This window comes from Prinia subflava, chromosome Z (genome assembly GCF_021018805.1).
Source record: "Prinia subflava isolate CZ2003 ecotype Zambia chromosome Z, Cam_Psub_1.2, whole genome shotgun sequence".
In the NCBI taxonomy this organism is placed as follows: Eukaryota; Metazoa; Chordata; class Aves; order Passeriformes; family Cisticolidae; genus Prinia; species Prinia subflava.
In genome coordinates this window covers 47256546-47268550 of record NC_086283.1, presented here as the reverse complement: position 1 = coordinate 47268550, position 12005 = coordinate 47256546, and the positions used below count along the sequence as shown (strand labels likewise).

At 39.7% G+C, this 12005-nt stretch overlaps 1 protein-coding gene across 3 annotated transcripts in view; it reads right to left on the bottom strand.

Moving 5' to 3' along the window:
• The window catches only part of VPS13A (vacuolar protein sorting 13 homolog A), a 111677-nt gene that overhangs the window by 55930 nt on the left and 43742 nt on the right, over positions 1-12005 (bottom strand). For all 3 annotated transcript variants that reach the window (XM_063421771.1, XM_063421772.1, XM_063421773.1), the window contains exons 26-35: positions 10393-10549; positions 9954-10033; positions 9639-9698; positions 9404-9560; positions 8870-8986; positions 8685-8788; positions 6691-6858; positions 5732-6039; positions 4877-5024; positions 4028-4178 (exon numbers count right to left, since the gene is read on the bottom strand). In XM_063421771.1, the coding sequence (XP_063277841.1) occupies positions 4028-4178; positions 4877-5024; positions 5732-6039; positions 6691-6858; positions 8685-8788; positions 8870-8986; positions 9404-9560; positions 9639-9698; positions 9954-10033; positions 10393-10549 (1450 nt within the window). The remainder of the gene's footprint in view (positions 1-4027; positions 4179-4876; positions 5025-5731; positions 6040-6690; positions 6859-8684; positions 8789-8869; positions 8987-9403; positions 9561-9638; positions 9699-9953; positions 10034-10392; positions 10550-12005) is intronic.

The window sequence follows — 12005 nt, the reverse complement described above, 5'->3', positions numbered from 1 at the left end:
CCAGGAAAATAAGACCCTTACATTACATGTTATGCCCCAAAACTCACTGTAGTGAGTTTCTATTCATTATTATTATAGTCAGTTATAGCTCAAATCACAATGTCAAGATAAGAGGTCCACTGGCAGTCAACCAACATCATCAGCCAAGGAGGCACATAGTGATAGCAGCAGCAGCAGTGGCTACAGCTGCAAGATAAAATAACTCCAAGAGCCTGGAAGGAGGTTCCCAGAGTCAGGGAAACCTAAGAGATGGGAGAGAGCTGGCAGGGCCTAGGAGCTCTCGCAAGTGAGGCCTACATGGTGAGGGCCTCGCCAGAGCAACCAAGGGAGATTTAAACAACTCTAGCAAGCATGAGCAACCTAGAGCACAGTGAAAAGGCAGGCAAACTGGACATGGCACAGCACAAAGATGTGGCTTAGTACTTGCTGCAGCAGTTCATGTGGGCAGGGCACGTAGGAGGGCAGAGTGACCCTCCTAGCTCCTGAGGAGAGCTCACCTGGTGGTTTTTACCTACCCCACGAGAACAGACACAACAGTGATCTCCATAAAAGCCATTGCTGGTAGGACACAGCAACCCAGACAGAGCTTCCTCAGAAGCATGCACCCATTCAGGTCTGCAGCTGCAGGGAGTGTTTGAGTTTGGCATTAGCACCAGAGGGTAGAAGAATCTACAGTTGTGTGCAGTGGGATCTGGTGGATGACCTGCTGAACCTGATGGCTGAGCTTGGAGAGGAAGTGGAGAGGCTGAAGAGTATCAGGGGGTCTGACAGAAAAATAAACTGGTAAAAATTCCTAAGAGAAATGCAGGAGGTGCAAGCAGCACAAGTCAGAGGAACTCCAACACTCCTGTCATCAGACAGAAGGAGGGAATCTAATAGAAAAGGACGAAATGGAAACAGGTTCCTGCTGGGCACAACAGGAGAATCCTCCCTTGCCTTCACAGGTAACCTTAGGAAATAGGTACAAGGCTCCAGAACCTAAGGGTGAAGCAAATGATAGTGAAGATGAAGATCTACCTGGGGAGTTGCCCAGAGCAAGTCAGTCAACCAAAGGCATCACAATTTCAGGTAAAGAAAGAGAGAGAGTAATTGTTGCGACTCTCTTCTGAGGGGAACTGAGGGCCCTGCATGCCAGCTGGACCCATCCCAAAGGGAAGTCTGCTGCCTTCCAGGGCTCAGATAAGTCGTACTACTGGGAGATAGGATCTGGAACACAAGTTGTGTTTGTTCTCTTCTGCCCTGTCAAGAAAATCATGCAGATGAACATCCTGGTAACACAATTCTGTGTAACCATCAGAATTTTGGGTTTGTTCATCATGGGTCAGTTTATACGACACTGAACCTTCTGGCACCAAACAGGGTCCTCCTGTCTCAAAGGGGAAAAATGATTTTAGCTGAGGATTTAGTAGGGCTTTTTGGAAGAGGTTTAAACTAGATTTGGAGGGGAACAAGGACAGGGCCAGGTTTGACAGAGATAAGGTGTAGGAAGGGGAGAACTACAGTGACCACCCAAGCAGCAAAGGAGACTTAAGAGGGAATACATTTAGTGAGTACAAGCATCCGAAGATGTAACCACATGACAGACTTTGCACAATCAAATACTTCTACAATACACCAATGCACACAGGAAAACAAACAGGAGAAACGAGAAATGTGCATGCAGTCAAAGGATTTTGACCTAATTGCAATTACAAAAATGTGGTGGGATAGGTCACATGACTGGAATGTTGTCATGAAGGGCTATGTTCTGTTTCGGAGAATCGTTCTATGTGAAGAAACACCCAGAAAGTATCAAGCTCTGTCTTGCAGTGGATGACAAACAAGACAAAAGCTTTTGCATCAGGATAAAAGGGCAGACCAGTAAGGATGACACTGTTGTGGGTGTTTGCTACAGGCCACCCAAGCAGGAGATGGAAGTGAATGAGGCCTTCCACATGCAGCACAAAGCAGTCTCAGAAACACAGACACTGGTTCTGCTGGGGGACTTTAACTATTCTACTACCACCACTGTGAAACACAAACAGCCCAGCAGGTTCCTCTGAAGCACTGATCACAGCTTCCTGCCATGGATAGTGGAGGCTCCCACAAGGAATGTTGCAGCTGCTTGACCTCACACTAACAAGCAGGGAATGCCTTATGGGGGTTATGAAGCTTGGGGGCAGCTTTGGCTGGGTAGTGATCATGAGATAGTGGAGTTCTGTATTGGCTGAGGAGTGAACAATGCAGCAAATAAGATTGTAACCATGGACTTCAGGAGTGAGAACTTCAGCCACTTCAGGGAATTCTCTTGAAAGAATCCTTGCAAACAGGCCCTGCAGGGAAGAGGAGTTGATATTCAAGGATGAATTCCTCCAGACTCAAGAACTGGCATCCCAATGCAGGCTAATGAGCAAGAAATCAGGCAAAGCAGCAACAGACCTCCACAGATGAATAAGGAGCTTCTGCCGCTATTCACACATAAGCAGGAAATACCTAGGAGATGTAAGTGGGGTGAAGCTACTTGGCATGTGTATAGAGAAGTTGTCAGCGTAAGGTGAGACGATGAAGGCCCATCAGGAATTAGATTTGGCCAGAGATGTCAAGGACAACAAGAAGGGCGTCTCCAATAACAGAAGTAAAGCTAAGGATAATGTGGGACCATTGCTACATGGAGTGGGGACACTGGTAACAAAGGAAGCAGAGGGATTACTGAATGTATTCCTTCCATCAGTCTTCACTGACAAGACCAGCCCTCAGGAATCTCTGACCCAGGAGGCCAGAGTAAAGCAACCCTGGAAGAAAGCCTTCCCTTGGTCAGGGAGGATTAGGTTAGAGAACACCCATGCAGTCTTGACATCCATAAGACCATGGGCCTTGATGGGATACATTTATGAATGCTGAGAGCTGACTGCACACAATCATCTTTGAAAGGCTGTGGTGGTTAGGAGTGATGCCTGAGGACTGGAAGGAACAAATATCAACCCAGTCTTCAAATAGGGCAATGAAGGAGGACCTGTGTAACTACCAGCCAGTCAGCCTCATTTCAATCCCTGCAAAGGTGATGGAGTACCACATTCTGGAGGCCATGTTTTCCACCTCCGTGGAAGACAAAAGGTGATCAGGAGTAGTCAGCATGGATTCACCTAAGGATTCACCAACCTGAATGTCTTCCATAATGAAGTAAGTACCTGGATGGAGGAGGTAAGAGCAGTGGTTATTGTCTTCCTTGACGCCGACAAAGCTTTCAATAACACCTCTCGCAACATCCTTACAGGTAAACTCAGCAAGAGTTGCCTGGATGAGTGGATGGTGAGGTGAACAGGGCTGAAACTTATGGACAGGAAGTTCCAAACAGAACTTTTTCCTGTGCAGGTGACCACACACCAGCACAGATTGTCCAGAGAGGTTGTGGAGTCTCCCTCACTGGAGATAATTGAGAACTGTCTGGACCCAATCCTATGCCATGTGCTCTGGGATGACCCTGCTTGAACAGGGAGGTTGGACCAGATCACCCACTGTGGTCTCTTCCAGCATGATCCATGCTGTGATTCTGTGAGATCCTCCAGACTGATTCAGCCCCTTGATTACCCCTCACTTCTGTTAGTACAGGTTGGCAATGATGAGATTGAGGAAGAAAGTCCTACATCAATTAGAAAGGACTTCAGGATGACTGGTTGAAGGCACAGGAGAATAATGTGGTGTTTTCCTTGATCCCATCAGTAGCATTGATGAACACTGAAACGAACGGGAGAACCCACCTGATGAACACACTGCTTGAAGGCTGGTGACATCAGTGGAATTTTCTTTTTTTGACCATGAGACAATTGATGTAATATCAGGACAGATGAGGTTCATCTGTGTCTAAGGGGTTTCTCTGCCTAAAGAGAATTCCTAAAAGGATTCTTGCCCATGAGCTGGCAGGGTTGATTAAGAGGACAACCTTAATTATTCTGTGATTCTACAATATTGTTATATACAAATGAATCTGGCATCCATTTTTAAATGCAATATATTGACAATAACACCTAAAAATGCCAGAAAATATTACCTGCAGAGTGCTGAGAAGTACCATGCATTTCACTAGAATGAGTAGCTGATGCTTTCGATTCTGGCAAAGCTGTTGATGCATCAGAGCTTTCACCTGCATTTTCATTTAGTGTCCTCAGTATTGTAGTAATATCTTCCTGACTGAGAATTAGCTTTAAAAAAGATTGGAATGGAAGTCAGAACAACTCTGTTCATGTAACTTTTGGTAACTAAAATCTAAGCTTACAAATAAACAAGGAAATCAAATAAATCTCATCTGAGTCTCTTTAGGACGGCACACATACAAATGCACACAGAGTTTAACACTTTGCAACTTTTCTATTTTAATGTTAAATTTAAATTATGTTGCATTTAAATTTTAATTTACATAAATTTATTTTTTTATGTTAAATTTAAATCACCCTAGGATGAATCCCATCTGGCCCCATAGATCTGTGAGTGTCTATGTGGTATAACAGGTCACTAATAACTATTCAAATAGTACAAATACAAATAGTTCAAATAGTACAAATTCAGCACTGATACTGAACAAACCAATAAACCCTAACTTTTCCAATCCTTCACTGAAAGATACTGACAGGTAAAAGGCCAGAACAGAATAAGCATTTTTAACTAGCAACAGTAGTTCATAGTACAAAGTCTGCCTGGAGTATCACAGATGAAATACAGAGCTTAAATTAGAATAGTAATCTATTCATTTCCTTTTTCCCTACGAAGCAACAAAATCTGATCTACCTCTATGTCTTGAAATCAAACAATACCTTAACTACTGAGCTTAGACTTTTATAGAGAAAAACCGATGTATTTTCCACAAATATTTTAACAGTTGTTTTCAGAAACAAGTGCTTACATTCATAGGTTTGAGTCGGCCAGATATTTCAATATCAGGAACTTCATTATACCACGCAGCAGCTAAATTTCGTTCAACAGCTACTTCCAGATTGATTGGCTGCAGCAACTGTACTTCAGTTTGCAAAGAATCTTGCTCATAATAAGATCTGTGAAAAGAAGCAAAATAATCCCAGTTTTCACATATTTCACATGCTAAAAAACATCCTTCTGTCTTTTCCTCATCTTTTTTAATAATGCTATTAAACTGCCTTTATACTATTCCGAGTAGCTCTAGCTGAAGCCTCCAAGTAGACCTCCCTCCTTTGCAGGGAGGAGGTATCAGGCATGTACCAGGCATGCAACACACAAACCCTTGCCAGCCAGGACTTCTTATCTGCTCTCCAGTGGACGGCAATTTCTTCTTTCTTCAGTACTCTTTAACTGTGTTTGAAAAGCCCCTTCCATTCCCCCTCCCTCTGTGAACTCCCTGAATGAAGGACCATTTTCAAACAGTTCTTTATAGCTATCTAACTCAGTACCTTTGCTGCTTGCACAGCTTGAAAATCCCACCAAAACAGTCTGATACAAATAGGTATTATCCTGTCCCAAAGTAATGAATATTGCATAAATCTATAGTACTACACAATTTACCCTGAACAAATATTTTCTTCTGTTTAACGATGTGCAGATTGCTCTTTTTCCTGAACCGTACATTTTCATTGCTTTAAAAAAATACTAGTTTGCTGTTATATTCCAAGGTAATAGTCTGTCAATCAATAACCACTGAATAATTATTTAACTACTCCTTGAAGCTCTCTAGCTGAAGAATCCCAAAAGGATTAAATGAATTTTAAAAATATTGATGTTACATTACCTGAATAACTTCAGTTCACTCAGTTTCACTGTCATAGAGTCAATAACAGGTGGGAGACTACCACATGCCTTTGTTTTAGCAATAAAGAATTGGTTCTTCACAGTGATTAGACCAAGATCAGCCACAAGGACATTTGCAGACATTGCTGACTGTGGAATTATCACAACAGGTGCTTTGATATTGATATCCAGCGCCAAACGGGAACTACGCTCTGCTAACTCTTTTACACCTGTAGCTGCTTTCTCTGCTGTTCGAACAGTTGCCTCAGTAAGAGCTTCCTTGGCAGCTTGAAAGTTATTTATAAAAGCCTAGGAAAGGAATACAGATCTCAGGAATTAATTATTAAAAATTACAGTACTTCAAAAACAATATGAATCATAATTATTTAAATAGCAAACCATCCTAAAATGTTATTTTTGCTATACATTTTGTCTAAATTCTTTCATAGGATAATCCTCCCTCAAATATGAAAATTATGTATATATATAAATAAATTTTTATACTAAATATTTGTAAAATTGGATGGTAAGAGCAATGACCTTGTAGCATGACTTGTAGAAATTAGATTTTATTTAATCATATGAGCAGCAAAAGATTGATTTACTCAGCAGAATTTATTGAAAGGGTATTAATTTTCATGGTTTCTTACTTATATTTCAGTGTTATAAATAATGAATGGTATGTATATTTAACAGTTGTCATAAATTATCTAAGAAAAACATTACTATTAACAATAATAAACAATAGTGAAGATTTTTGCTTACTCATCTGCTCTACAGTAACAAACATACGTAGAAGAAAAATAAACACCCCAAACATCAATCCCAGTAAAGTTTTTACAATAGTTTATAAGAGCCCTTACACAAACGGACACCATCCCATATGGAACACTCATTCCTTTTTTGCTCTGACAATTTCACTTGGATGCTAAGAAACAGTATCCAGAAAATTTAACTTACCAAAATAGATGAAACAAACTTGTTGACAAAAACTACTTGAATACACCCAACAGTTAGGTAAACGCGATTGTCAACAACATCCATATTTGTATATGCAATGCCCTCTGTGGCATTCACATATGATACCATTCTGAAGTTGAAGACTTCTTTTCCTGTGATGTAAAGAGCCTTAAGAAGAAAAAAAAAAAACATAGTATCTCTACTGTAAACACTTACATACTGGAGAAATTTAACTTCATAACAAAATGTAGTATCTCACACCACTAAGAGATTTTTACTTCAAGTATCTCAACAATATATAAAAAAAATCAATTTTAAAAATGCATTTAAATAGCTGAAAATATTCAGCTGACATCTCAGCTTGAATAATTGTCTTCACTAAAGTCAACATAGTAAAAGTGTCATGGGTTGGCACTGGCCAGATGTTAATGCACCCATGAATATATGTTTTTTCCCCAACAACTACTGTGGGATGTGATCAGGAACAGAGCAGAGCAGGCTTAAATCTTGAAAACAAAAAAAACCCCAAAACTTTATTACATTACATAAGAACAGAGACAGAAAACTCTTAAACACACACAGAGACAGAAATAAAAACTTCTCAGAACATTTCTTCTCTTCTCCCAGTTTCCACCCCCCACACATTACTCTTCACAGACCAAACCTTTGGGTTTTAAATCAAACAATCACCACTCAAAAAAAACCAAACCAATCTTCAATTCAGCAAGGGAGAGAGGAGTCTCTCTCGCACTACAGACTGTTCCTCAGAAAACACGGGTCCACCCCTTATGTGTTCCCATGTCACCCCTGACACTGCCCGGAGAAGTCTGCCAGGGTGACACTCTCTTTTTCCTATGTCCAGCGCTCTCACCACTGTCCATAGTCTAAAGCTGCATACAGGGCTCTTTTAAGGATGCTTGCATGCTGAACTCTCCCCTTTTTCCCCAGGCGCCGAGGTTCTGAGAGCAGGTCTGCCCTGAGGGCAGAGGGCGCCACCTCACCCTCCCCCTCTCTTCTCTGCTCACTCCACTCTTCAAGTGCCAGTCACTGTAGCAAAAGCAGGGGCAGCTGTATCCACCCAAAATGCAGTTTATGTTCAAAAGAGACTTAAGTTCAGTCCATGGCTGACATTATGCAAGACAAGTCCAGCTCAAAAGCCACTCCTCTTCAATCTCTGCCCATCTGGGTTTTTTTTCATTTCCTTCTATCTTCTGGGTCCCAGGCTGCTTCCCTCTCTCCTCGGAAACCACCAGTCATGAGAATCAATGGCTAAGAAAAGTTTCTTTCTGCCAAGCAAGGGTTAACAGTTTCTATCTCCTGGCAGGGCTGCAGGTCTGACACTCCCAGGTTGGGCAACCCCACCTGGCTGGGCACCTTCTCCCGGAGTTTGGGGGGAAGGGGGGTGAGCACACACATAAGGCACTTCCACAGTTTTCCACCCCTCCATCCTGGACGGGGCAGCTCAGTTCCAGTCCTGTCCATTCTCTTCTCCCCCCGGGGCCCCAGCTCACTTCAGTTCCACCGCGTGGTTGTCCTGAGCTCCCCTCCCCCACTCAGCCCAAAGCTGAGCAGGGGAGAGGAGATGTTTCCACTGCTGAAACCCGAACCCAAAAGAGACCGAACCCCCTTGGAGTCCTGCTTCTAACTCTTTGTGTCCTCAGAGGCGTGTCCAAACCTCTGAGTGACCAATCCAGGTGCCAGCAGAAAACCTGATCACTGATTGGCCTGCCCACATCCCCCTGGAAAAATTCACCTCCCCCCGCAACCACGACAAAAAGGTACAAAGAGCAGCTGAGTATCACAGTTGCACAAATTAACATCAGTCTAATAATTATTGGTTGTGGGAGCAAAATCAATATGTCATATAGAGAATGCTACTCCCAACAAATACATAAAACATGAGAGAAAAAGGTCACAATAGAGTATGGTCTCAAAAGCAAGTTTAATTTAGCATCCATTAAAAAAAAAAATCAACTATACATGCATATGCCTACCTTTTTATACAATGCTGTCTCATCAGAATCCACAATAATGATGTTCTTCAATTTCGCAGTCACATCAGTTGCTGCTTTCTTCACAATTACTTGGCTATCCAGACCTCAAAAACAAGACATGCAAAATCTATACACTATTACAGTTACAAAGTTTTGTGCCTTTGTGATTAAACTTTTGTTCCTACCTTGAATGCGAATTTCAGCTATTCTACGGTTTTTCTCTCTGATAAAAATACGCAAACATGATAAATCCGCACAGATAAAGAGGTCAATAACATCTTCACATTTCGATTTTTTTGATGCTATGGGAAATAAAAAATAACAGAAGTTACTGTTCCTCAATGAGGACATGTACTATTTTGGTATCCCTTTGAACTGCATAGCAAGCAAGAGGTTAATGCTCCTCAAGTATAAGGTAATAACCATAAGGCCATCAAATGCCTTAATTCATACCAGGAAAAGAATGATAAAAACAATTTATGTGTTTTCTATTTACACGGACTCAGTGCCTCCAATATGTAGCAAAGATATGCCTTGACCTATATGTCAGAAAACTGCACATGGCTAAGGATACAACACTATAAATACATATAATTCTAAGCAAATTTTCTCATATCAAACACCACTGACAGGTTCGCAAAAATAGAAAATACATTTGTTTTATTCCTTACTTATGTGAACAGAGAAGAAAGGAAAGAGGAAAAAAATAATAAACTTACTTAATTTTTTAAGAACATCCTTCTTCTCCTCTGTTTTGTCAGGGACTGATTCTTCCACAACTTTAGTTCCTTGTTTAGGTAGAAGATTACTCAGATAGTTCATAGCATTCAGCAGAGCTTCAGTATGCAAATGAATATCTAGAGAAGAAAAGTTCACCTAAAAGAAAAATTTTTGTATATCCAGTATACCTCTCCTCCCAAACTGAGAAAATTATGCGAAAAAAAGATATCATACCTTTATTTTCTGTAGAACATTCTGACAGACAGTTTTCAGTTCTGGTCCCTTAATATCAGTCTATTTCGCAAAAAGTGCACATAAAACAAAAAAATCAGAAGTATGTAAATTCCATTAAAGAAAACTTGTTTCCAAAACCACTACAACTTAAGAGATAAAAGTTATTCTGTTGAAGGAGCAGACAGACTTTGCACAGGACATTCAAGATATTAAAAACATCAATAAGGAAGGAAAAAACCTTCAACATCTCCTGCATATTAATGTGATGTTTATGACAGGCTTACAGTTCAAAAGCAAACTCTACTCTTTCCTAACCTTTGTATACTCCAGAGTGAGAAGATCATCTTCTACATTATCCAGTGTAGTAACTATGTAAACTGGCTCATCATTATCATCTAAAACCAAAAAAAAAAAAAAAGAGAAAAGAGAATACAGGTTACTTTTTTAAAAGAAAAAAATGAAAACTTCCTTAATCTATAAACTGCCAACAAGGCTACTAGCTGTCATTACTGTTTAATCACAAAACCTCTTCTGCAGACATAAAATAGTTAAACATCTCTCTACAATCATCATCACCAAAACATATTTACCAAAGCACTAATAAGAGGATGAGCTCCTGATTTACTTGCCCTTAGCCCTGCATTTAACTTAGGAAGAAAATTTTTCTTATTTAACAAAAGCCTTCAAAAGTTTTTGAAGACAAACTCACAGTGTTATTTGTGAATAATTCCTTGACCAGACTATAAATACTTACCAATATACTCTGGGCACAGAAGACCAACTTCACGAAGGAAAGCATTCCCAGTCATGTCAAATGTTCTTATTTTAAGTTCAGTGCCTAAGCCCAAAATATCAAGCTGGAGCACAGGCACCTCAGTATCACCAGTAAGACGGCATAATTTAATTAAGACCTAAAAAATGAACCAAAACACACACAAAACCAGTAAGAGATTATAAGAAGTATAAAAACCTCTTAGTTTTATATTTATAGACTATAAATATATTTACCTAGATTTTATTGGTTAAAGGCCTATTTGTGTATTGATAATTTAACTTTACACAGCAAATGCCTTGAAAAAAAAACCAATTCAACAAGCAGTACTGGTTGATAGTTATTGTAACAAAAACTTCAAACATGATTTTAGGTAATACCAAAGTAACAGTTACACAAACTAAATTATTTTTAAAAAAACTCTGTACAGCACTTAGCAATGCCCAATATGGTCACAAACTAGATTTTCAGTCAGCATAAAGTGTTTACTACTTTCAATGGAATTTTTCTGAATTCTCCTGCTAGGAGTTAGATGTCCAAGCTGAATTTTTGGCAAGAGGATTTATTATATTATCCCCAATGCATGACAATACTATTATTAAACAAATACGTAGCTGAGCTGTTGTATCTGACTTCGACAACCTAACAAATATATTTATTTTTCCTTTCCATGTAATGCTGTCTACAAATAAGGATAATCGAAACAAACCCCAGTAAGTCATTTTAAACTATGAGGACAACAGAGTTGATTTTTAATAGATTACCAATTTAATTTTTTCTTAAAGACTGTAAGTCAGTTGTCGTTAGGAAATAATGTAAAACACAGCATCCTCCTTTAGACTAGTAGCTCTAAATAAGGTCTTGTCATTACACAAACAGTACACTTTGGTTTTATTTGTAGCAAAGGTGTAGTACGCTACAAGCTAGCTGTAGTGTGTTGAAGACATTCTGTAAGGCCTACCATAAAACAAAACGTGTATAGTCAACTGAACTTGTATGATTTGTTTTTAACATAAATGTGAAGTAAAATACACTGAGCTGCAGGAATAAGAGTGTCATAGCCATGATGGTCTAATGACAAAGTTAAAGATAGTGTTAAGAGGCTACCTCTTTTACTACAACTGATAGAATTAGCAAGTGTTCTTGCATTTGGATAGAATACTGTTTTTCCCCCCTAAAAGCCTGAAAGAGCAACACAGAAAACTCTTCATAAAGAAGATGTTACAGATTTACATGTGTGGACAACAGCATCTGGGAAAAAATGAACAGAAAAATAAAGTGCTTGCTACAATATAAAGCATCAATGAAGTTTTCCCATTGACCACAGCAGTATCTGGAAAAAAGATGCCACATGCATGTATTTGGCTAAAACAAATATGTAATGAGACTTCTGAGACATAGGTAAAGAAAATTCAGTGACAGAATTGGGAAATCAAGTGGATAAATCAAAGCATTTCAGTGATGACAAGGATACAGAAGCACAACTATGACTTGGAAAAAGCTCTGCATATTAGTTTCAGGGAAAAATGGAGAATGAATATCTCTGCAGACATGGATTTATAAACACAAAAGCATGGAAAAAATTACAGTCCTGC